The sequence below is a fragment of the Rhinolophus sinicus genome, chromosome 15 (genome assembly GCF_057876585.1).
Source record: "Rhinolophus sinicus isolate RSI-liver-muscle chromosome 15, RSI-T2T, whole genome shotgun sequence".
NCBI classification, from domain to species: Eukaryota; Metazoa; Chordata; class Mammalia; order Chiroptera; family Rhinolophidae; genus Rhinolophus; species Rhinolophus sinicus.
This window is the reverse complement of record NC_142515.1, coordinates 5,004,751-5,030,476: the sequence shown is the minus strand read 5'-3', so window position 1 is coordinate 5,030,476 and position 25,726 is coordinate 5,004,751. Positions and strand designations below refer to the sequence as shown.

The window sequence follows — 25,726 nt, the reverse complement described above, 5'->3', positions numbered from 1 at the left end:
TGGATTTCTTGTCAACAGAGCAACAGGACAGCCAGAGATGAAAAATCAGGAAGCTGTTGGTAATTTCCTATCTGGTTGTACTCATTTAAATTCTGGGCCTCCAGACAAACGTGGGGAATGGCTATCCTTACTCCTTTTTATGAGTGTTCCACTGCGGCCTATGGAACCCACACAATACTGGATGTAAAAGTGTCAGGCAGCCATGGGGGTGGGGGGTGGTTCATGCTGTTGCACCATGGGGTATCAGGTGATGTTTCTGTCCACTTGGCAGGAGGGAGATCTGTAGCCCAGACTCCATTAGGCAACTACTCTTTCCAGTAACACAGCAGAAAGGAAGACCCAGGGGCAGATGGCCAGAGACACAGACCATGTGGACGGTCCCAGGAGGTGAGCAGCACGGCACCTGCTGCAGGGACTGGGGAAGGCAATATGCCTTGGCCACACCGCACAGAAAGACTCAGTTCAGCTCTGCACAGACAGGCGTGTAGACGAAGGCTGGGAAGGTTGTGCAGATCACAGGGAAGACCCTGACTGTAAGCAGACTTGCCAGGAAGAAGCCTCCATAGCGTCCTTCTCCTCCTGTAGAAGGAGAGCTGCCCGAGAGCAGGTCAGGGTCCACTCTCACCTTGTTTACCGTGGTGGGCCAAGGCTCACAGTTGGTTCTCACTGAAGACATAATCAACAGTGATAATTCTGTTGTCCTCTGAGCTGGACTCTACCCTGCACAGGTTAGTAAGTCTGAGGCCGACATTTGCAATTCAAGGATGCCTCAAGGTTTCAGTGTCTGATTATGCCCCGCCCACATGACAACAACCCCTTCCTCATAAACTGGGTGACTCCATCCTCAGACACAACATCCAGATGGAAAAATGTCTCCAGGTGTCCTAGCACCGGGCGTTCCCAGCTGGACCCCCAGATCCCCAGAAACACGACACTAGGGTTCCTTCCTACCCTTCTCGCCTGCTTCCAGGATGGCAGCGGGAGCCCGCTGGCTGCAGTGAGGCCGTAAGTGTCGTGATGTGCTCCACATGATCCCCAGATGCCCTTCAGGGTCTCCGCTGGGAAGAGTTTGTATCTGTCGGTTACATTTGTCATTGGTTCCAAGACATAGGTTTTATTTTCAAGAGTAATAAGTCCCCTGTTGGAAAAGAAGACAAAAATACAACTTGTAAAGACAGCTTTTTGTTTAGGGCTGAGACCCAGCTCTTAACAAGAGACAATGAAAGGAGAAATAGCAATTTGTTTATATGCTCAGCTTCAATCGGAAAGGACATTTCTGTGACAGAGGTGTGCATTGATTCATTTTGCAAATCTCTTGAAAAGTGAGTCTGAGAAATATTTTTGTTCCAAATACCTTTTGGAATAGACAACCTTTAGTCTTTCTATACGATACTTTATTTTTACTTCTCAAATATATATTGCTAGGAAAAAGAGTTGAGAAAAAAGATGTTTCATCTGCTTAGAAAATAACTATATCAGAATTAGCATACCTGATTCAGAATGGACATCTTTTTTTTTCTTTTTTAAGGAAGATTCCTACATCTGAATTATTTATCTTGATCAGCCATATTTCCTAAATATTTAAAAGGATTATGATATAACTTTGAGTATGAACTTAGGATTTAAAAAAAATTTTTACTTATTTAATTTGTGGGAGTTGTGCAAATAAAGGCACCAGTGCAAGCGCACAAAGCATTAGAGATCCTTGAAGGCTGAGGTCTGCCCTCAGGGTCCGTCTTGGCTAAAAGTGAATTACTGTTTATAGGAGTGAAGAACACCCTTGGGAGATGTTCCCGCCCTGACGTTGAGCAGGCGGCCTTTAGAGTCTGGCAGCCTGGTGTAAGGTCTAGTTCTGTCACTTACTAGCTGTGTGACCTTGGCCTCTTTGAGCCTTGGTTTCTTCACCTGGGAAATGGCATAATAATACCTACTTCTCAGGGCTGCTATGTCATCTAGTTCAAACTTTTAGCCTAGTGGAGGCCACGAGGCAGTGCTTAAATGGTAATAGCCCTGTTTGTTATTGACAAGGACAGATTCATTGATTAGGCTTCTATTAACACGTTATTGCAAAGACAGACAATTTCAGGAAGGTCCTATACTATGGTAGCACATCTGCCACATGCTAACCATTCATGGCTCCCCAATGTGAATGAAATATAGCATTGAAAAGACAAATACCGGGGTGCCAAAAAAAATGTATACAAGTGGACACTTTGGTCAGTGTTACTCAAACAGTAGTTCGCCGTAATCAGACGTGTCTAGATGCTGATGGGAGCCACTTTGAGCACCTCTTGTCATTGCAGAAGTCAAACGTGACTTGTATTCATCTTTTGTTATCGGTAAACATTGAGTATTACAATTTTAATACAGTTTTCCTTTCTTAAAATGTGTATACATTTTTTTGCCCCCCTCTGTATACTTCTGGGATTGACAATAACTAAACAAACCCCCTTGAGCTCATATTTAGATTTGGGAATAAAAGTATAAATTCTTTTTAAAAACGGACCAACTTGCTAAACATCCTGCCTTGCAGAGACAGAAGGTGGCATTAGGCCATGGAGCTCGATGCATGTATGGAGCTCGGCTGTGTCCTGCCTCCTGGAAATGGGCAGTCAGCTTCCTTCACGTGACAGAGAACCGTGGCCTGTCTGAAGGTTTTGTTTCTCTTTTCCAAGCGGGATTGTAAAGCACCTTAATTTAAAAGGCTCTTTCTGATGTTGAAGGAAGAATTTTCTTTGCAGAAATGGCAATTGGGGTAATAGAAAACTAGCTGCGCTAAGGCTTCCCATACATCTGGCAGGTTCCATTGTCCAGCAAGGTGATCACAATCTCTCCATTATAAAAATGCATACAATTTTCATGCAAAATTCATCTGATTGTAAGAACACATTTTCCTTTTTTATTTTTCAATTATAGTTGACATTCAATATTATATTAGTTTCCAGAGTATAGCATAGTGGTTAGACATTTATATATGAAATGATCCCCTCGATTAATCTAGTACCCACCAGGCACTATACATAGTTATTACAATATTATTGACTATATTCCCTATGCTGTACTTTACATCCCTGTGACTATTTTGTAACTACCAATTTGTACTTCTTAATCCTTCACTTTTTTGCCCTGCCTCTCAACTCCCCCTCCTATTGGCAACCATTAGTTTGTTCTCTGTATCTATGAGTATGTGTCTGTTTTGTTTGTTCATTTATTTTGTTCTTTAGATGCCACATATAAGTGAGATCACATGGTATTTTTCTATGTCTGACTTATTTCACTTAGCATAAAACCCTCTAGGTCCATCCACGTTGTTGCAAGATTTCGTTCTATTGTATATGTGTACCACTTCTTTATCCAATCGTCTACTGATGGGCACTTAGGTTGCTTTCACATCTTGGCTATTGTAAATAATGCTGCAATGAACATAGGGGTGCAGATATATTTTTGAATTACTGTTTGGGATTTCTTCAGATATATACCCAGGAGTGGAATTGCTGGCTCATAAGGTAGTTTTATTTTTAATTTTCTGAGGAACCTCCATACTGTTTTCCACAGTGGCTGCACCAGTTTGCAATCCCACCAACAGTGCATGAGGGTTCCCTTTTCTCCACATCCACGCCAGCACTTGCTTATTGATTTATTGGTGATAGCCATTCTGACAGGTGTGAGGTGATCTGTCATTGTGGTTTTAATTTGCATTTCCCTGATGATTAGTGATGTGGAGCCTCTTTCTAATGTGTCTGTTGGCTGTCTGTCCTCTTGGGAGAAACGGTAAATAGATACTTTTAATACAGTGACTCAACCATTTTGAGATATGGACCTCCTTATACTCTCAGCATAATTCCCATATACATATACCCACAGTATCTGCAGATAAGTCAGGAGACTCAGGAGTGTGGATGAGGTCCATGGGCCCCGGGTTTAGGTTTTCAGTTCTAACACTTACATTGCATCAACCCAGAGGTTTGAGTGTCCCTTAATCCGGAAGAAATTGTTGACAAAGTTGGGTGCTCCATTATTTTCCTCAAGACAAACTGAGCTAGTTTCCAAAGGGGGGGACCTTGTAAGGTGTTCCTACATCATTCATTATTGCTCATTTATTTCAGTCATTCATTCATCCTGTGCTTATTGATGGCCCACTTATAGGTGACTATTTCATCATTCTTAAATTTTAATAGAATGACAGCATTTCAACACTCAAATAGTATAGAAGGAAGATGTTTGAAGTAGTCAAATATTTCTTTGGAACACAACTGGTGCAAACACACACACAGATCAATTCATTATTATCCAACTGGTTCACACCACCAGTCCTGTTATGTGAAGTGTTCTAGGTAGTGGGAGAAACTGTACCCAGAATGCTCACACCCAAACCGAGAAGACAGCACTAAGAAATATGGGACGACTAGAAACCACAGGAGAGCCCAGCTGGGTGTTACCAACACTCATAACACTTAACTGTTGAGCGATGGGGAGCCAGTGTGGTTTGGACTAACTGAAGAATTTTTGGCTATTTTCAAATCCCACAGATTGATTAAAAAGTCATCATATATAGCTGTTCGCTCATGTTCTCTGCCTCCTACCACTCTCCCACCCCCTAACTAATGTTTTTGGGTACCTCCAAGTTGATCATACAGACATGACTTTGGTCATCAACTTTTTTTGTTTATTAAAGTTGATTTTTAAAAGCCTAAATTGAGAAAGAGAACTTTCAAAAAACAGGCCAGAGGAAAGTGGAAAATGAACACACTTGAAGGGAAAACAGAGATCTGCTAGAAAACCGACTTTCCTGCCCTAAAAAAGAAAATGGCACCAACATTTTATGTGGCATTACAACATTTTTTATTTTGCATTGGGTTTAAATAAGCTGAACACTTACAGTAAAACATGTCACCAAGTTCTAATCACGAGAAGCGAATTATGGAGAAAGTTTAATGGAAAATTTCTAGAAACTATTACTTAGTCATAAAAATGTTCTCATATCTCCTTTTATCTTTTAAGTCATCCAAAGGCCAGATGTTGAGAAATTGGGGTGAAGGCTTTCCCTTTGCTCCGAACAACTGGCAGCCTGTAATACAGCTTAATTAAATAATTGCGTTAGACTGTCTTGGGTATAATTAATCATTGAGCCCTAGAAAGCGCTGGAAACCACAGTGGACACAAAATTCAAGGATCCAGCGTTTTGGAGATGTAAAATTTTGATGTTCTCACAGCCCTTCTGACCCTAAGCTAGATAAGTGAATGTGATTTAAGTTAAATGTCATAGATATTTAGTTGTAAACTTGGAGTTGGAAGTATCTCAGAGTTTGGAATTTAAATCCAGCAGACTTGGAAAGTGGGGTTCTTTTCCCCTTGGTAGAGTGAGAGGAGAAAGGTTAGAAGACAGTTTGGGAAATGTTTGAGAAAGATGAAGACTGGGAATACCTTCTGTAGGGGGAGGTTAGGATTGGGAGGGTGATGGACCGGCCGTCACGGGGAGGGGTGAGTCCAAGTTCTGCGGCAGTGAATTGCAATGGGGGGAGCAGAAGAGAAAGAGGTGGTTGGAGGTGCTGAGGGCCACCCCTTATAGTGCTCTGCCTGGGAGCCAGGGTCTGGGCTGTGCCCAACACATTTACTACCCAAGGACCCCACCTAGCTGAAACTCTGGCCACTCTCCCCACTGTCAAGGGCAGGAAGGTGGCACAAGGCAGGGCTGGGACCCAATCTGTGCCCTGTGTCCAAGACTTGGGCTTTTCAACCCCCACGTTCTCCTGGCTCCCTCCAGTGCTGTTTTAAGAGGGATATATGTGCAGCCTGGAACAGGGACGAGTGTGACGGAGGCAGAAGTCGAAAGGAAAGCGGCCAGAGACATGGAGCTGCTGCTTTGAAAACAGGCCGCCTTACTTAAAGTTCTGAAATCCCGTTGTCGTTCCCATCAATGAACACGAAGAAGAATTGATTACAATTTTAAGCCGATTTCGTGATCTTTCACAGTGAAAACTCAGGAGAGCTACATTTCTTCAAGATAAGTTTTTGCCTTTCTTAAAATTCAGTTTTTAATCTCCGAAGCAATGGTACAATAGGCACCAGTGCTGCTTAACGTTGTTGTTCTTATTGTAGTCCCAGAAAAGGACAGTAGCACATGGGTTTTTAACGACCTGTAATAAGATAATGATTAGAATATATGAATTATCCTGGCTAGCTCTGTGTTCAGCTGCTAAGTTAATGTTCTTTAAAAAGGCTTCACTCTCAATATCACGCTGACAATCCTAACTTAGAAATACAGTGGGCATGAATTTCATTTCAGCCTCTTTTTGGAGGAGCTCATGGGTGACAGTAATATGCCCCCTCATATATGTTTGACACACAGTGATGGCAACAACACTGGTGAACATTCGAGGATGAGCACCGTGGGGCTTATTTCCAATAAGCGATTTCCGTGTGAACTATTCATGTACCATCGAAACAAATATCCAGCAGCCCCTCTCAGGGGCACAGCACTGGGCTCGCTCTGGGGATCACATCAAGACATCTCAAAGAACAAGACAAACAAATGAGAAACAGAAACTCATAGACACAGACAATAGTTTAGTGGTTGCCAGAGGGTAAGGGGGGTGGGGGGTGGGGGGTGGGAGATGAGGGTAAGGGGGATCGAATATATGGTGATGGAAGGAGAACTGACTCTGGGTGGTGAACACACAATGGGATTTATAGATGACGTAATACAGAATTGTACACCTGAAATCTATGTAATTTTACTAACAATTGCCACCCCAATAAATTTAATAAAGAAAAAAAAAAAGACATCTCACCCACGGCTCCCATTTCAAATGTAATTTGAAACCAGGTTTGGAGGCATGACAAAAGAGGTAAAGTGTTAAGCTATTATAAAAGATGTTAAGATACCTCCATAATAATAGCAGCTATAACTTATGAAAAGACTACCCTCATTCATGCTCCTTTTTAAAATAACAGCTTTATCGAAAAATAATTCACATACCATTAAGCTCACTCTATTAATGCGTGCAATCCAAGGATTTTTAATATGTTCACGGAGTTGTGCAGATAGCATCACTCTCTCATTCCTGCACATTTTCATCATCACCCAAAGAAACCCGGTGCCATTAGCAGTCACTCCTCACCGTCCCTGGGCCTCAGGAGCCAGGATCTTGAGTGTATCATTTGCTGTAATTTACAGCAATCCTGTAAAGCAGGTACTATGAGCCCATCTAACAAACAGGAAGCCAATGATGAGAGCCTCAGGTTACTGTAGTGGGTTGAAGAGTGTCCCACCCCCTCCTGACACCCCCCAAAATATGCCCCAGTCCTAACCCTCAGAACTTGTGAATGTGACACTTGGAAAAAGGACCTTTGTGGATGCAACTAAGTTCAGGATCTCACGATGAGATCATTCTGGATGTAGAATGGGCCCTAAATTCAATGACATGTGTCTTGATAAGAGATTGAAAAAGGAGAAGACACAGAGACATGGGGGTGAGGGCCACGTGAGAATGGAGGCAGAAACCGTTGTGACACCGCTACAAGGGACGCCGAGGATTTCAAGATGCCGCCAGGAGACAGGCCTGAAGCAGACTCTCTCCGAGAGCCTCCAGAAGGAACCAGCCCTGCCAACACCTTGATTCCAGACTTCTGGCCCCCAGAACTGGGAGAGAACCAAGTTCTGTTGCTTTCAGCCACCCAGTTTGTGGTCGTCTGTTTTGACAGCCCTAGGAAACTCACACAGTCACACAGCTGGTCAGTGGCAGAGCCAGGATGCCCCAGATGGACCCGGCTCCTGGGCCCGCGCCCGTGTCCTTGGCCATGCGGGCCGGTCAGCCCCTTCTCCTCAGTTACCAAGGACTTGTGCTGGGAAGGGTGCTGCTGATTTCTGAAATGCCACAGCAACTCAGAGCTACGCCGGGTGGGGCGGTCAGCCGAGCACTGACAGAAGCAGGGTTGGTACATGGCCCACGTGGAACAGGGGCCGTGAAGGGAGTTCTGGTGACTGGAGAGGACTTGGAGACGTGGGGAGCATGGGGGCCAGGTGAGTGGCCTCCGAGAAGCATGAGTGCAGGTGGCAGAAAGGTCAGAGTGTGCCCAGAGATGCAGTGGACACGTGTGTCAGGGCACGTGCAGAGGACAGCAGGAGCCTCAGAAGGAAGGTGGGGCTCGGGACTTGGGTAGTAAGTGGAAGGCTTGGCCCTTCCGGCTCCGTCCTCTGCCTCCATCTTTATCTGGGCTTCAGGCTGCACGTGTGGCCTCATCTCTGACTCGCCCACACACGCTTCATGCAGGCGAGAACACTGCCTCCGACAGACGTCAAGTTCCAGCTGCCAGGCCTGGGCTCTTGCTGTCTCTTCCTTCCTTGCCTTTTCCTACGTCTATGCCAGGGCCGTTGCTGAATCCATCTGCTCCTTGTCTTGGAACTGCTGGTGGCCACCCCTCCGGCCTTGCAGGATGCCAGCTACTTTGGGACTAGGGCTCTGTTCTGTTCCTCTGTGTCCCCATCTGAAGGCCTTGCCCTGTTCCTGGGCAGCCCTCGGCTAGAATGACCTTCCAGGCTGATGCATAACCTTTGAGGTCCAGGTGAGCCTGAATGCCAACAGGATTCCCATGTTCGGGAACCTGCTGAGTGTCTCACGTGGCCTTATGCACACCGACTTCCGGCTCCCCTGCACGTATTACAATGATGTCTGGCCACGCTCTGCGCCCAGGGAGACTTCTCCTTAGTTTCATTTCCCAGCACCAGCACTGTAATTGGCACAGTCAGAAGGCGATCTGTCCGTGAGGAGGTGATCACCGGATGTCTCTGGGGATATTGTTGAACAAGCCTGTGAGTGAAAGACAGGCTTGGACGTGGAGGCCGCAGGGAGCCATGGGGTTTTCAGTGCAGAGGGATGGCAGGACTTACGATAGGATCAAGCGGTATTTTTGAAACATGACCTTCTGGAATGTGCAGGATGGCTGTGAAGGGAAGGGTGGAGGCAGGAAGCATGGGTGGGAGGCAATTTAAAAATCTTGGAGTGAGGGTTGATCTAGGGTGGTGACGGGGAAATGTGAAAGAAGAGATGTATGGGAGAGATGCTGTGGGGGAGTGGGGGGGGGCTGGTGCAGGAGGGAGGTTATCCACGTTCCCCGGGGGACAAGCTCATGAGCCTGAGATAGGCTGGGTCTTTCATGGAAATAAGTCAGGAGGGGAGCCGGTCTAGGGGCCCAGAGGAGCTTGGATTCAGGCATTTGCAGTTTTGGGTGAGGTTGGGGCCTGGGGGGAGCTGTGCCTTGACCTTGGGATCCTTCAGTGTGGAGACAGCACAGATGGGCTCCCAACCCAGAAGTGGCTTCCCCGGATGGTTCCACAGGACGATGGAATGAGGATCTCTATGGGAGGAAGAGGCACGAAGAAGAAGGGCGGTACAGAACCCTCGCCAGAGATGGCGTGGCCAGAGGGGACCCAGCATTGGCCAGCCCGATAGAAGCTGAGGAAAGAGAGTCACAGCACAGAAGTCAAGGTCAAATTGACTTTACAGCCTCTCTAAGCTAATTTCTCCCTCAATATGATCTACTGCACTCTAAAGATGTTTTAAAAATTCACATTGCCTGGGATCAACTTTCATCGACCACTTGATGGCTTGCGGAGAGCGTATCATTCCACCAATATTTAGTGAACGCCTATAACGCGCCAGGTTCTAGGCACTGTTAGGTTGGGCCCCGGGCCCTGCCTTCTTGGAGCTCACGGTCTAGCAGACAGGAAAACGGTCAAGGTCATCTCTGTGACTTTTTGGCTCTTTAGACAACTTTGTTGCGGGCCATTTAGGATGAGCTATGAGATCTGGAAAATACATATCTATCCCGGTCAGTGAACACAGACAGTCGAGCTCTGCGGTGCCGGGGAGGGAGCTGATCACAAGGGGTCCGTCGTACCCGGCCCTGCAGGAAGGCTCAGCTCATTCCCAGCTCTTGCCTCTCCCTCTGCCTTGTTTTCCTCCTGATTCTTTTCTTTCTACTTTCTCAGCTGAGATTTCTGGTGAATTTCTTCAAGTGGGTCAATTCAACTTGCTTTTAAAATTGTAGATAATAACACTGTATCAAAGCAGAACTTTTTTTGTTTTGTTTTGTTTTGTTTTGCTTTTTTAAACCATGGTTATGTTTGCCCTGATCACTAAGTTGCAAATAATTACTTTCATTATAATGGTTATTTCTGATTCTATGGACTGTAATACTGGGCAAGTCTACCCTTTGAAAACAAGTTGACTGAGTGTCTTTTCAGCAGTATGGGGACAAGAAGTATGCCTGCATTTTGTGTTTTATTTGATGTCATTATATAAAATTTAGTGTTGTAAACTTTATATACACATTTAAAATAATACAAGACTTTAAAGGAATATAAGTGTGCATGTACTTATTCAGGTACCAAATAGACTCATAGCTGAATGTTTTGACTTAATTGGACTTTTAAAAGCATTTTGTGCTGTCGCCCACATCCAAGGCCAGTGCTAAGAGCGCCAAGAGCTACAAGAAATGCATCACAAATGTTCTTACAACAGGGCGGGTGAAAGGACAGCAAGGCACAATACCCGACTGTAAATGCGACAAGGGACAACAGACCCTTACGACAGGGATGGAAACAAATACTAATGAAGCATCTGCTAAGTGACAGAACTACGCTCGATAAGCAAAGGGCTGTCTGTGATGTAACCGGAGGTGGAGTTGAGCTGCGTAATGAGGGGTATTTGGGAGGCCAGGGTGGGCTTCATGGAGGAGGCATTATTTGATTTGGGTCTTGGTGGAGTGACGCTTCCAAAGCCAAATGAGAGGTGGGGAGGGAACTGTGTCCCAGATGGAGGGACAGTGAGATAAAGACGTGTGGGGCATGTTCGGGAAACAGCTGGAGAACAGTGTGGCTGGAATAGATAGATTTCCTCAGGGTAGAGGATGATGGAAAAAGAAGGTTGGATCCAAATTGTGCAAAAGGTTTAGTGGAACCAATATGAAATGTGGAATCGGCGAGACTTGGGTTTAAGATGGAGTTTTACCCATTGTAGCTGAGGGACCAGGGGGAAGCCACTTCCACCGTCTTCCCGTCTTCCTCCATCGTCTGAGGAATGCAGTACCTGCCATGGCTTTAGAGAGCATCAGGCGAGGCCACGCAAAAGCCCTGTGTAACTGCAGGGGCCGCCTCTCTCTCCAGACGGCAGCTGTGACTGGGAAGGGGGGGGGGGTGACAGCATCACGTGACAGGAGGAGGAGGCCCCTGATGCTTGCGCCTCAGGCCCTCAGTCAGATGCTCTGTAAAACGATGGCAATGACACCTGCCCCTGTCCTCATGACAGCGGTGATGACGAGTAATAAAGTCTGACATACCCTGGTTGTCAGCACCACCCCACAGGGTATCCTAAACCCCATTTAAAAGTGAAATTACTATTACACCCAGTATCTAGTTTCAGCTCTAGTTGCCTCATCTATTAAAAGTGAATGCTTGGCTTGCGTGTATTAAAACAGGTGGGTCCTTAAGAAATGAAGCCTAGTCTTAAGCACCATGCCCACAGGTGATGGGAAAACTCTAGGCTTATTCCAACACCGTGAGCCCCCAAGACTCTCGGTGCCAGACTATCTGAGTAGGAACCGAGAGGGCGGAGCAAGAGAACCAGCAGAAACGGTGGGAGGCAGCTCAGCACGTGCTGTAGCCTGGGAGCTGGGAGGGGGTGGGGATGTGGCGTCCATGAAAAAATCAGGACACGGGGACACGGCTGCGTTGATGCTCTAGGGCTGGACACCTGTCCCATCACAAACACAGCAGGTTAGCGCCACCAGGGCGGGAGCAGGATTCTCTGCCATCAACACAGGCCCTCCGGTCAGTGCACAGCAGAGCTGAGATATGCACACGGGGTCGCCCACGGCGAGGCTCAGGCGCTCACCAGCGTGGGGGCGGGGCCGAGGGGAGGCACCAAACTGCAAGAGCAAATGAGGACAGAATGGAGGAGGAGGAGCATGCGCACTGCATGGAAACTCTGGGGCGGGGGAGGGGGTGCTGAGCATCTTGGGGAGACATACAATGCGGTACAAAGTTAATTTATGGCCTGAACTGCCATTTGACTTGGAGTCCTCTCAAAGGAAGAATCAACTGTATGGCTGCACTTGCTTTGAAACCCCGTTTCCACCTTGCACTTCATTCCCTCTGTTTAGGGAGCTGTTTCCTCTTTAACTCCCCCTTTCTGCCTTAGGCTTTTTTCCTCCCCTTCTCTTTTCCCCTTCAAGCTTCAGATGAAGGAGGATGCTTGCTTGCTTTCGTCCTCTCTTCTCTGTCCCAGGACAGTTTTTGTTCCCTGCGCATCTTGGACCAGGCCTTTTTGAAGCAATGAGGGATGGTCCGTCTCTGTTTTTTTCGATGCAAAACTCTAATCGGCTGGGTTCTAATTAACGCGTCCCCTGGGACACTCGAGTTTTCCTCCACATTCCCAGATATGAATGTATTTTGGGGTCACCTCATATTTAATGTAATTTTTAATCCCTACTTTCTTTCTCAGAATCGGCCAGGCCAGTCCCACCAGAGCTGCCTTTTCCCATTGTTCCCAGCCTGCTTCCAGTCTCCTGCCAGTGAGTAGCTGATGGCATGCAGCTTTCTGTCTGGTCGGCTTCTCCACTTGCAAGATCACCAAGTTTACTACATAACTCTGGAATTTTCTGTTGATGCACGGTCTGCTGCTTTTGTAACAACAGCTCAGAGATCTGGGAAGTGAAAATCCTCAGGAGCACCAGCCCCACACGAGGTTCCCCATTATACTCTTCTCACCCCGTCTTGGGGGTCAACTCCACACGACACAGCCCTTACTCTTCTGACTTTTCTGGAAATCCCAGCCACAAGTATGGCACAGAATTCCTCTGAGCCAAATTATGGTCTGTGCCAGGTGCCTGGGAGGGAAGGTTCTCCAGGTGTTGAAGACCTGGCAGATGCTGAGACTCAGACATGCTGCACACTCCGGTCAGAGACGACCCCTCTGTGCAGGAGGAACGAGGCATCCTGATAGTTTACCTGCCCGTCTGGGGGGCAGGCCTGGGAAGAAGGGTCGGGAGACGTGACCCACCGAGGGGCATGGCCCAGCACAGATGGCAGATTTGTCCTACTTGACTATTACTCTGGGAATACTCTACCCAGTTCATTTTCATTTCGGAAGCTAATTAGTTATGTCACTGGATTGTAAATTGTTTTATTGATTGTAAAAAAGAAGCTATTAGAATTGCCTTGGAGAGACCTCCTTTCTCTTCAGCCATCAAGAATTTGCTATCCCTCTGAAAATCACCTGTAAATTATCAGACCAATCCGCATGCCTCCATTGATGCCTGATCTCAGTTTTGATAATTCCAAACTCCTTCATAATCGTGTGGAAGCTGCGGTTGGAGGACGCCTGTTTGTTCCTGAGCATCCCGGCCTCACCTGTCCTTCTCCTGGCAGAAGCTCACTGGTTTTCCTCATAACATGTTAAACCAGAGCACTGTACCCACCACTGGCCACTGTGATTGTTTCAGGGCCCATGACTCTCAGGCCAACGAGATGCATGCTCTTTGCTGAGCTGGAAAGAAGGGCCCTCATTCGTCTACCTGCCGTCTGAAGATGTAAGCCTAGGGCTGCCTGCAGCCCCTTTGTCACCACAAAAATAAACCCTGCCTGAGAATGAAGCCAATGCAGAAAGTAGAGGCTCGAGATGGACAGAGAAAGGACTCTGACAGCATCAGTTATGGCCTGGATCCAGCACGCCTGAAGCCTCCTCAGGAGTTTTTAGTAGCACGGGTCTACACATTTTGTCTGGCTTTAAGCCAGTTTGAATGAGCTGTTTTGTTCTTTACACACATTGGCTTTTTATGTTAACTTGAAGGTTGGAAATACCTAGCCTTCAATAAATGGCCTTAGAACAAACAGGTCCACCACAGGTGTAGGGTGATGGTGATTTCCAGGTGTGTGGTCCTGGCCACCATGGCCTGTATGTGTTCACTCTGGTTCCCTTAGGAGCAGGGTGGCTTTGCATGGGATTAACCCAGAAGTACTACTGCATGAACACACCTGCCCGGCTGGCCCCATCCAGGAACCAAAGAATGTGAGATTCTCAATAGATTGATGGTTTCTCCACTGACTGCTCACTTGAGGTCAGATACAGGGCTGGGCTTCCCTATAGGTCATTGCATTTATTTTCAAAGCTGCCATCTCAGCTAGAGACTTGGTCTCCATTTTTAAACACGAGGAAACTGGGGCTCAGAGAAGTCCAGTGACTTGTCCACTGTCACACAGCTAGTTCATTGCTCGGACTACCATGTGCTAGGGAGAGAATGCCTATCCATCGGACTCAGATCATCCATCTCAAGCTGGTCATTCGCTTTCATCCCAGAGGCCACCAGGTCTGACCCCATCTGTCCATCATCTCTCTCCTCCAGGAGCCTGGGCCCTGGTGCTCCATGAATACTGAGCCCTTGTCCCCACACAACTCTCTAATCCTCTGACTCCACCCTCAGTACCTTTGCCCCGCAAACCTTCCTGCCGTGTTCTTGGGGCTCATGGCCCATCCTCACACTCCCCGTCCCCGACCCTTTCCTGACCATTCTCCTCACCTCCTTCAGTCTGGCTGAAACCTGGCTGACGCCCGTGGACACCACATCCCCAACAGCCTTCCCAGATCCTTCGCTGTCCTAATTCCTTCCCTTGTGCCCCTCAGTGCCTCGCTAAGGAGCAGTCGTCATCTTTCTCTAAATCATCACTTCCAAGCTCTGTCCTCCTCTTGTTCCCATCATCGTCTAGACTTGTAAGTGTACTGGAGACCCCACCCAGTCACTGACCTTCCCACAGCTTCCTCATTCAGTAGCAGGAACTCGGTCCTTGAGTATGTCAGTGCCTTATGCTACCTCAGGGGAGAGAGTCTGAGACACAGAGCACTGGTGCAGAAGGCAATGGTTAGAAGCTTACGCAAGTGCTAGAGTCGCCTGCCTAACGCTTTGAAAATGTTTCTAGACTCTTGCATGGCCACATCCTTGGACTCTTTGTCCAGGTCCCCATCTCTCATCGAGATTATTGTGAAGGCGCCTAGCTAAGCTCCTGCAGACATCCCCTGCAGTCTAGTTCTATCTCGAAAGCCAGACTGACCCTGTGAAAATGTTAAGTCAGATCTCAGCTCAAAGCTCCTATGACACCTGTCACAGCCAGGAGAGAGGCCAAAGGCCATCTGGTGGCCTTCAAGGCCCCCGTGGTCCTCCTGTTCTACTTCCCCTCTGACCTCATCTTCCACTGCCTTTTCCTCCCTGCTCCCCTCCCTCTACACCGGCCACCTTGCTGCTCTGCAAGTGTCAGAGGTTTCCACACACTGTACCCTCTGCCAGCAACATACTTCCTGTAGACACCTGCGTGGCTCACCTTCAGCGCTGGCACTGGGGAAGTGCTCAAGAAATGCTTACTGAATGGATGACTGGAGAGCCACAAATCAAACAACAGCACAGCTCCATTCGCTTATCAGATTCTCAGATGTTTTAAAGTTCAGTCGGGTAATGTAAATGGGATATTAAAACTTCTTAAAAGTAACACATGCAGAAATGTGTGTGTGTGTGTGTGTGTGTGTGTGTGTGTACACACTCACTGAAATGAGACAAAAAGAGACTCAAGTCTGTATCTTCTGATGTGGAGAGACAGGCAGGGCCAGGGGACAAAAGCAAGCTGTAGAGTGATGTGTTTGATGTGTCTCTATTTTATAAAAATAGACAAATACACACTCCAATCCCTGCCTGAGTGTTTGCCTGCACAGGAGTGAGGAGAAAGCAGGGAGGGGAATACTGCGTTTGCTGCCACGTCTCACCTGAGTGGGGCTGGAGTAAGTGGGGGAGGATTAGCTTTTGTGCACACAGGAGTCCCCTGTTATCCACAGAGGATACGTTCCAAGACCCCCAGTGGGTGCCTGAAACCACAGACAGTACCGAACCATAAACATGTTATGTTTTTTCCCCTATATACATACCTATGATGAAATTTAATTTACAAATTAGGCACAGTAAGAGATTAACAACAACTAACAATAAAATAGAACAATTATAACAATATGCCATAATAAAAGTTATGTGGATGCCTTTGGGGCCACTATTAAGTAAAGTAAGGGGGACCTGAACACAAGCCTTATGATACCATGACAGTGAATCTGATAACTGAGGCGGCCACTTAGTGACTACCAGGCGGGAGCACCTACAGCCTGGGGTGACTCATGTCCTGGTGGGAAGGAGCGGGACACCTGTCATTTCATCACACTACTTAGGAGGGCGCGTGATTTAAAACTTATCCATTACTTGCATCTGGAATTTTCCATTTAATATTTTCAGACCCGTTGAGCTCAGGTAACTGAAACCACTGATGAGGGCGGCTAATGCATTGTTAGATCCCAATGGTAAATACTTAAAAATAAGTCCGATATATCAAGGACTGGGAAGATGTGAGGAAACAGAACTCTCATACTCTGAGGGTCAGTGGAAATTGGGGCAGATGCTGTGAAGAACAAGTGGCAGGAAAAGTGAGGGCCTGAGGCTCTCTGAGCCGCGTGCCCTCTTCCAGGCGCCTGCACTCCTGCCACGTGCTCAATGCACCCTCGAGGCGCAGTGCAGTGAGAACCGGAAACCACGTAAACGCACAGCATGGCGGGTAGACGAGACGCGGCCTGCTTGGAGGGGGCGTGCTAGGCAATGGTTCCAGGAAGGAACCAGTTCTGTGGGAGCCAAAGAGGATGCCGAACACAGAAAGACTACACCCTGCGACAGAGACACCCTCGCTCCACACTGGTCACCGTCCAGGTGACCTGTGTCATGCAGTGTGGTCAGTGGCTTGGAAGGACCCATGTTTGATGCTAAAAGGGGGCTCCTGCTAAAGTCGGATGTCCCATGTCACATCAGAGATTTTTACCCACAAATGTGTGCCGTCAATAAGGCTGTGGCCAAAGTGAGTACTTGTTAATTCAGGGATATTTGTTAAATGCCTGCCCTGGGTCAGGATCAACATGAGGCAAGATTTGCAAGAGCGCCCGTTCCCCGTTGACTTGTAGGGAGGCGCCTGTCTGTCACGGGCAGCTGTGAAAACCCTAATGAGGCCAGGGAAGTCATCATTCACTACGTTTGCAAAGATTGATTGACTTGTGTCTTGTGCGTGTGCAGTGTTATGTGTGGTGAGTTGTGTAAGGTGTGTTGTGTGTGGCATGTCGTAGGTGTTGTGATAGGTGCGCGTGTGGTATGTCGCGTGTGGCATAGTGAGCATCCTGTGTGGTATGTCGTGGGTTGTGTGTGTTGTCATGTGTGTGGTGTGGTATGTCGTGTGTGGCATAGTGAGCGTCCTGTGTGGTATGTCGTGGGTTGTGTGTGTTGTCATGTGTGTGGTGTGGTATGTGTGTTGTGTGTCTAGAGACTCACTCCCCTCAACCCCACACAGAACTCACAAAGCTGCAGCGGTTACTGCTGACACAGGAGGCACCTGACTGACGCAAGCTGGCACATGTCCCCAGGCCCTTCACGCCCTTCTCCTCCCTCCCACAGAACCACTCTGCTGCCACGGGCCAAAGCAAAGCAGGACTGGGAGGATACAAGTTGTCAGTTCACAAACTCAATAAATAAATTCAATGAAAAGGCGGAGGCAGCTGGAAGTTTATCAAACAAACTGTTTTTCCTGGGGACATAAGAGTCAACCGTGACCTGGAAGGAGGGGCTGTGAGCAAAGACCAGGGTTGGCCTGCCCCGTGGGAAGGTGACTGCTTCTTGCATCGGGCCACAACCTAGCAGCAAAGCCCTTGCTCTCCATGCCTGTGTTCAAACATCTGGGTCTGTGTTGAATTTGTTCCTTTTCTTTGGCTCCTAATGAGAGGAGGCCTTTTTATGTTTACTAAGCAAGCAGCTCAGACGCTACCTAATGTCCTATCTTTTACCACTGGCAATTGTCAAGCATCAAAGTCACATGAATGAAAGAGTCACAGGACTCTGGGATGCTGAGACTCAGCCAGTTCACTCACTCTTAGCATCCCAGGCCTGAGAACAACCCTGACAAAAGTGCCGGGAAAGAGAAACGGTGGTCCTGGGTGAGGTGTGCTCTTGGGAGCTCTCGAGGGAGGGCCTTTTGTGTGGGGCCAGCGGGAAGCGTGGCCCGTCATTTGCTTTCGCGTGGACAGGAAAAGGAAGAGGTGGTCTGCCGGGCTTCCACTTCCGCCAGAGCCATCGTCCTCACGGTCACTTACCTGAGACCAGAACAGGTGCTGAGGCTGACCATCGAACCCGAATGTCCTTGCACATGTCCGTGGTAGTAACAATGACCCTGAAAGCAGGAGAGAGCCGGATCAGGCATAATGTTTTCTTGCCCCCTCACAGTGACCCACCTGCCTCAGATCATCTTCACTCTTTTCTAGCTATAGAATTGTCTTTTGCATAAAACATTCAAGCAGGCGTCATAATAGATCGTGCTAAATAAGCCCAATGTGACCCAGTCAGGGTCTACGGCTAGAATATCTGATTTACTTAGAGGTTATCGAGAGGGTTTTAAAATGCACCGCAGTTCCAGCCTCGTCTCCCCAACACCCTTCAGAAAAGCCTTGATGCCGAATGTTCGACAAAACGCAGCAGCAGGAAAAATCGCACTGACATCACCCTTTACCCTCATGTAAATTGTCTCCTGGAATGAGATGAGGAAATGTATGGGGTATTTAAACACACGGTGAAATGCAGTAAAATGAGGTCTAAATCTATGAGTTATGAAAACAGAGAAGCTGATGAGAGAGAGGGCGAGAGGTAAGGAGACGGGGGGACCTCACTGAATCGCCCGATTGAGAGTGGAACATCTAACTCAGCAGGAAAGAAAAATCAAAAGATCTTCCAAGTCTACGACAAAAGTCCCCGTGTGACATGCCTGCAATAATCCACTTCTTTAATAATGTCACTGCTTGCAGAAAGAAACCACAGCATGGCACTTCCTTAATGAAGACGGTTATCTGTCTAGAATGACGGTTAATTTCACTGTTGAACAAAGTTTATGTTGTGGCCCCTAAGTGGTGGACTGGCAAGCAACGGGTGGGTACACTCAGCGCTCTTCATTTGAGTCCTCTGAATGCCAGGGGCATGTGGTCCCGGCATCAAAGGGCTGCGTCTTCTAAGGTGAACCTGAGGTGGACATGGGTTTCAGCCCGTCCGCCTGTGTGCCTGCCTTAGCTAGCACACAGCTGCTTCACTCGTAACAATAGTAATTCTCTTGTTCCAAGACAGGGCTTAGCATACAGTTGTCTGTCCAACAGAAACAAAATTGCGAAGACCACCTTGAGTTTGCTAAGAAAGAGGACCATCTAACACTGAGTGGCCGAGGAAATTGAAGACGTCCATAAGAAAGGGGCCAAGATTATCTCTGTCACTGAGCAGAGGACAAAATTCTGGGCTCATCTGAAAGGCATCTGACTGAGGGAGCGGGGAGTGGTGCAGGACACGTTATTTTGACTTTCCTTATTGATTCCAGAAGTTCTTTATATTTTCAGGATATTATTACTTTGCCTGATATTATGTGAGATATCTCCTTAACTCATGTATGATTTTTTTGTTGTAGAGTTTCCAATTTTTATTGTCAAAGGTATCCAACTTTCTCTTGATGCATTTTGTGTTGTGTGTAACGTGGCTTTCTTCAAGGCATGTATAGGTCCACCTTTATTTCCTTCTATTTCTATAGACGTACAGTTAGCTCTTTATCTGGAATTTATTTTTGTGGGGGTGTGAGGTTGAAATCTAACTTTACCCACAAACCATGAGTCAGTTCTTCTCCACCACCATTTTCTTTTTCTTACTGATTTGAAATGCTACCTTGTCACATATCGAATATCCACATCCGTACTTGGCTTCAATTCTGTACTCCCTGAGCTACTCCACTGAGGCACACTCCATCTGTCCACTCCTGTGCCGGTACCACACCGTCTTAGTTACCACTGATCTAGAGTACATTTTGATGTCCGAGTATTAAGATTCAATTCACATACCATACAATTCACCTTTTAAAAGCACACAATTAGTGGGTCTTAGTATATTCATAACATTGTGCAGCCACCCTCACTCTCTATTTCCCAAACATTGTCATCACTCCAAAAAGAAACCTCAGGCCTGTTGGCAGTTACTGCCCATGACCCCCTCCCCAACCACTGGCAGCCCCTAATCTACTTCCTGTCTCTATGGATTTGCCTACTCTACTCATTTCATCTTGTGTCAGTGGAATCATAGTATGTGGCCTTTGTGTCTGGCTTCTTTCACTGAGCATGTTTTCAAGGTCTATTCCCGTTACGTCAGGTATCAGTACTTCAATCTTTTTTATCCCAAATAAAATTACATTGTATAGATATACCAGATTTTATTTCTCCATTCATCAGTAGATGGGTATTTGCGTTGTTTCCACCCATTGGTTATTATAAGATAAGCTGCCGTGAAGATTTGTGTACAAGTTTATGTGTGGACATATGTTTTCAGTTCTCTTGGGGATACAAGTAGGTATATGAGTATATGCCTACAAGTGGAATTGCTGGATCATGCGGTAACTCTATGTTTAAATGTAGAAGCACTCTCAAACTGTTTTCCCAAGCAGCTGACCCATTTCACCTTCATAGTATATGGGAGGAATGCATGAGCGTTCCAAATTCTCCACATCCTCACTAACACCTCCTGTTTATTCTAGTGTATGCGCAGTGCTACCTCACTGTGGCTTTGATTTCATTGTCCTAATGACCAATGACATTGAGCATCTTTTCACATGCTTGTTGGCCATCTGTACATCTTTGGAGGAATGGTTATTCAAATCCTTTGCCTATTTTTAAACTGGGTTATTGTCTTTTTATTGTTGAGTTAGAAGATTTCTTTATATATTCTGTATACTAGGCCCTCCTCTGATCTGATTTACAAATACTGTCTCCCATTTTATGGGTTGTCTTTTCACTTTCTTTCTCATGTATTTCGAAGCACAAAAGCTATCGTTTTCTTTGGTTGCTTATGCTTTAGGTGCCATGTCTAAAAAATCATTATCTGACTTAAGGTGATGAAGATTTACTTTTCTGAGTTTTACAGGTTTAGTTCTTACATTTAGATCTTTGATCCACTTTGAATTGATTTTTGTGGATGGCTTGGAGTAGGAGCCCAATTTCACTCTTTTCTGCATGTAGATATCCAGATGTCCAGCACCATTTGTTAAAAGACTATTCTTTCCCCAATTTGTCTTGGCACTCTTATTGAGAGCAAGTTTTCTTTGGGTACTATTCACTTTTTCAAAAGGTCGTAGGCTATTGTTGCCTATTTTCTCTTTCAGGTGAGTTTTAGAATAAAATTTTAAGCTCCCTAATAATCCATTGAGATTTCTGCTTGGACTACATTGAATGTATAGGTCAGTTTAGTAAGAACTTGTAGTTTTATCATGAAGAGTTTTCCTATTCATGTACATGGTATGTCTCTCCATGTAATGAGGATATTTTTATGTCCTCCAGTCTAATTTTCGTTTATTTTTTCATATGGCTATTAGAATGTTTTCATTAGGCTGATGCCTAGGTATGGTACACGTTTGTTAATATCATGCATAGGATCTTTTTTCTATTACAACTTACACATGGTAATTTTTAATGTAAAGAAAAGCTTTTGTTATTTTAAGTTTATCTTGTATCAGACCCTTCGCTGAACCATCTTATCAGCTTAATAGTTTGTAGCATATCTTGGATTTTTTGTGTTTTTGATTATATCAACTACAAACAATGAAAGTTTCGTGGTCTCCTTTTTGACCCCCATCCAACATTGAGTCCAACATTGAGGAATGGAATGGCTAGGTGTCCAGGGGCAAAGGTGGGAAGGGGACTTGCCCACAGAGGGAAAGCATGGGCAAAGACAGTGGTCTTGGGGTAGGGGTGGCAGCTCTGGCACAGGGTTATTTCTGCGTGGCTGTACAAGTCAGGGAGAGCATGACACTCACAGTGCCTTGTCCAGCCCCTGGCCAGCGTGTCCTCTTCAGTGAGCACATGGCTTAGGAAAGAATGCATGAGGAAGAGTCGTGGGGAACACCTGCCCAGGCTGCCCTTCCGGCAACTAGCTGGGCGGTGGGGGACCTTACTGCCAGCCTGCCCCCTTAGCTTTCATGTGAAATAACTTCTGAAAGGCTCCATGGTCCCCTCTCTGTCTCTAGATAACTCTAGCTTGGGTACTTAAGGGAGGTGTGATAATTTTCTAAATATAAGGGCATCACGTAACTGGATTAAAAGGCTCCCGGGACCACTCTGCACAGGGTAAGGGGATTTCAGTTCTGGGCACCCAGCAGGCATGCCAGAGCTGAGACAAGTCAGAAAGTGAAAGGACAGCAGCTGATGTTAGAGTAGGCCGCCGGGGTAACCAGAATCACTGAGTTTTGACAGTTATATATTTTTGGGGGTCCCATATGGTATAAAATTGCCTCATTGTTAGAGCATGTGAAATGTTGGTACAAGCAGCTAAGTATTGGTTAAAAAAGAAAAAAACAAAATGGTGACTATAATCTTAATTACTGACCTCTGAAATTTCAAACTCATTTATTTCCAGTCTCAATTTATTTTTAATAGATTATTTATCAAGTGTACTTTCAAATTAAATACCCAGACATATAAGCTCATTAAAGTGTGAGCTGAGTACAAATTACTACAAAATTAATTTTCAGTTCAACAACTAGGTTGAAGTATTGCTCATAAAAGAGGAGGGGGTAGATTTTAGCTCTCATAAGCTGGTACTGATACAATCCTACCTCTCTTGGTCATGACCAGAGTTAACGACTTATTTCTTATCTCTAAGACTACTTTTCATTTTCCTTCAGACAGTGGACTAGCAAGCCCATTGCTCACTGACTAATTGAAGAAGCAATTAACGTCTTTGATCGCTAAGCATAATTACCAAAACTCCAATTCCAGATTTGCCAGGACAATTTCCATTTCCTGAAGTTTCATTCTCTTTCCATATGATTCACTAAATGTTTAAACAAATGTGATTTCATTTTTATCACGTAGGAAGTCATCACATTAATTCTCAACTCTGAAAGACATGCTCATCACACCATGTGTCCCATAATGATTTGGGGAATTTGATTACAGGGAGCGAAGGAGGCATACCCTCCGCCCTCTGGGGGGGGTATGACCCCCTTTGGGGGTGGCTGAGGAAGCAGGGGGAGCAGTGCAGGCAGCATCATCTTCAGGGGACAGCAGTGCTCACTCAGGAAGGTCTCCAGGTAAGTGTATGTTCCCATATCCGAGGAACAGGTTGCCTCCCATGGACTGATGCTAAGAGGCAGGCACCTGCCAGGTCTGTGGATTCATAAACACTTGTCCTGTTGGATGTGGATGTGGCCACACCAGTGACAGACATGGCAGGTGTCCATCACACTAGGAGGTCTGTGGCCCAGGGTCCATGCATCTATTGATCACAACAATGACACTTGCAAACTTTTCCAAACTGTAGCCCCTTTCCATTGCCTCAAGCATTTTGAGCTGTGATGTGTCTTTCTTTTTGTCACGCTCATGTCTGTACCAAGACTTTGTCCTATAAGCATAGTCGTCTTCATTCAGTTCTGCTGATCTAATACATTCTATTTCTACCAGCAAAACATAGCACAGAAAATAGTCCCAAACATGCACAACCACAGAATTACATCTTTTCCTTTACAAAACCTCTAACCATGTATTTTATATACTTATTACTTAACCTAATGCATTTCTCCACTCCAGTAAAATAAATGTTCCTTCTGTTTAATACTATCCATCAAATATAATGGTGGGTAAGAGGAAGATGGAATAAAAACTCTTGAGCTGGAAAATAGTAGCTCTCAAGTCTAACCCACATGGGAAGTAAACTCAAAATTCTGTTACCCAACTCCCAGAGGACTAGAAAGGAATTTTCTATGTTAAATTGCTAACAAACATGGGCTGACCTTGTGATTCAAAAGGTCTCAGGGCAGACCTTTAACAGAGCTACGTCGGGTGAAGAGACTACACAGGACCAACCTCAGGGGCCATCCCATTATTTTGCTGTGCTGGAATTCTGCAGCAGAGAGTATGTGTGTAGGAAATTGTGTTCACACTCTTTGGGACCTGGACACAGTGTATCTGCCATAGTGAGGTCACTAGGTTGACTGTGAGTTAGAAGTCTTGGGGTTTGAGACTCAGAGTCTCAGTTTTTCATCTGTAAAATGAGATTGACACTTGTCGCCCTAGGTTTTAGGGATCAAACAAACATTACCCGAAGAAGCAATCTGTGAAATGTAAGGCATCATTACAGATTGGGAACACGAAAACATGCCGTAAGCTCTACTTTCCACCTGCCTACTTCCTCTGCAGTGGACTCTAGCTCAGGCTCAGTGAACTTTTGTAGAATGAACGAATGAGCATGTATGAGAGACACTGACCCATTAGAGAAGGGAGTCTGATTTTCTTACCCTCCCTCACTCAGCTCCAAATCATCTTGAATGTGGTGTGGGACTTTGTATCAATGCTCCAAAATAGACAGGAGAAGCTTGGAAGCCAGACTCAGGAGAGCTAAGGAGCCAATTGCTATTTCATGGAGACTTACTCCTCCTAAGAACTCAGTTCTCAGCACAGTGGATCAACCTTTTCCTTGCCCATAGTCTACTCTCTCATTCTATTATGATGATATTTGAGGGATTTAAGCGGAAACAGAAGCTCCAGGGTGGTTAAGAATGGTGAACTAATCATTAAACCAGAGCAGTGGGATGACGTCATAAAAATGGCAGTGTGAGGTGAGCCTCTCGAAATTTCCCCTGGAATTTACAACAAATTGAACAACTATAACTCCATGAAGGACTCCCAGCACAGCAGACGGACAAGACAAAGACGCTCACTACTGAATTCACCTAAAAGTGGGCAAATTGCGAGAGCAGGGGAGGAGGGAAGGGAGAAGTGCAGAGATGGGGCTGAGCAGGCACAGGACGCAGACCTAGCTCAGTGCTCCAAGGTCGCTGCATCCCAGAACTATCGCAGCTGCAGGAGAGGTAAGAACTTGGACCCAGGGCTCCGTTTATCGCCCACAGGGCTAGGGGACAGCACATAACACGGCTGAACCCAACGCTCATGGCAGAGACCTCAGAGAAAAGACTGAGGGAAGAAGGCTGAAAACGGTGGTTTAAGCCATCACTGCTACATTGAATGGAAGCCTTAGGCACTGGGACTAGCCGCCCCCTCCTTGCCCTCCCAGAGCTCACCCCGCCCCCACCTGCCCAGTCCTAGAAGCGAAACAGTAGCAGTGTCAGATCAAAAGAACAGAATATTTGTAGTTTTGAGAATTGTGGTCTGCAGACACAGATTTGCAGCCCAACTAGTTCTGGCAAAGGGGAGGGAGCTGTGGAAGCAGGATTGGTTGTGGTGGTGGTCGCCGCCATTGCTCTGGGCCACCTCTTACAACCCACCCTGCCCCGTCCCCATCTACTCCTGCAGGCGGATCCCTGCAGGAGTAAACAGAGCTGCTGAAACATTCGGGCTCTGAATCTGGTGCTGGAAGAGCTTTGGAACTTCAGAAGCTCTCCACATTCCCCCACAGAGGCGGCGCCCTATGACCCAGGCAAACTGTTCACAGAGGAGAAGCCCACTTTCCAGGGCTTTGTGAGAAGCTGGAATAGTGCAGAGAAAATGTAACACTACAGTGTGAGAGAGAATAAAAGGCTGCAGTCAGAGAGAAAATAAAACACTCTACAAACACCTACTGGAAAACAAAAGAAAGACCT

At 46.3% G+C, this 25,726-nt stretch overlaps 1 protein-coding gene across 1 annotated transcript in view; it reads right to left on the bottom strand.

Moving 5' to 3' along the window:
- The window catches only part of ADAM12 (ADAM metallopeptidase domain 12), a 317,444-nt gene that overhangs the window by 90,652 nt on the left and 201,066 nt on the right, over nucleotides 1–25,726 (bottom strand). Inside the window, exons 5-6 of the mRNA XM_074338816.2 lie at nucleotides 18,213–18,289; nucleotides 952–1,138 (exon numbers count right to left, since the gene is read on the bottom strand). Of these exons, the coding sequence (XP_074194917.2) occupies nucleotides 952–1,138; nucleotides 18,213–18,289 (264 nt within the window). The remainder of the gene's footprint in view (nucleotides 1–951; nucleotides 1,139–18,212; nucleotides 18,290–25,726) is intronic.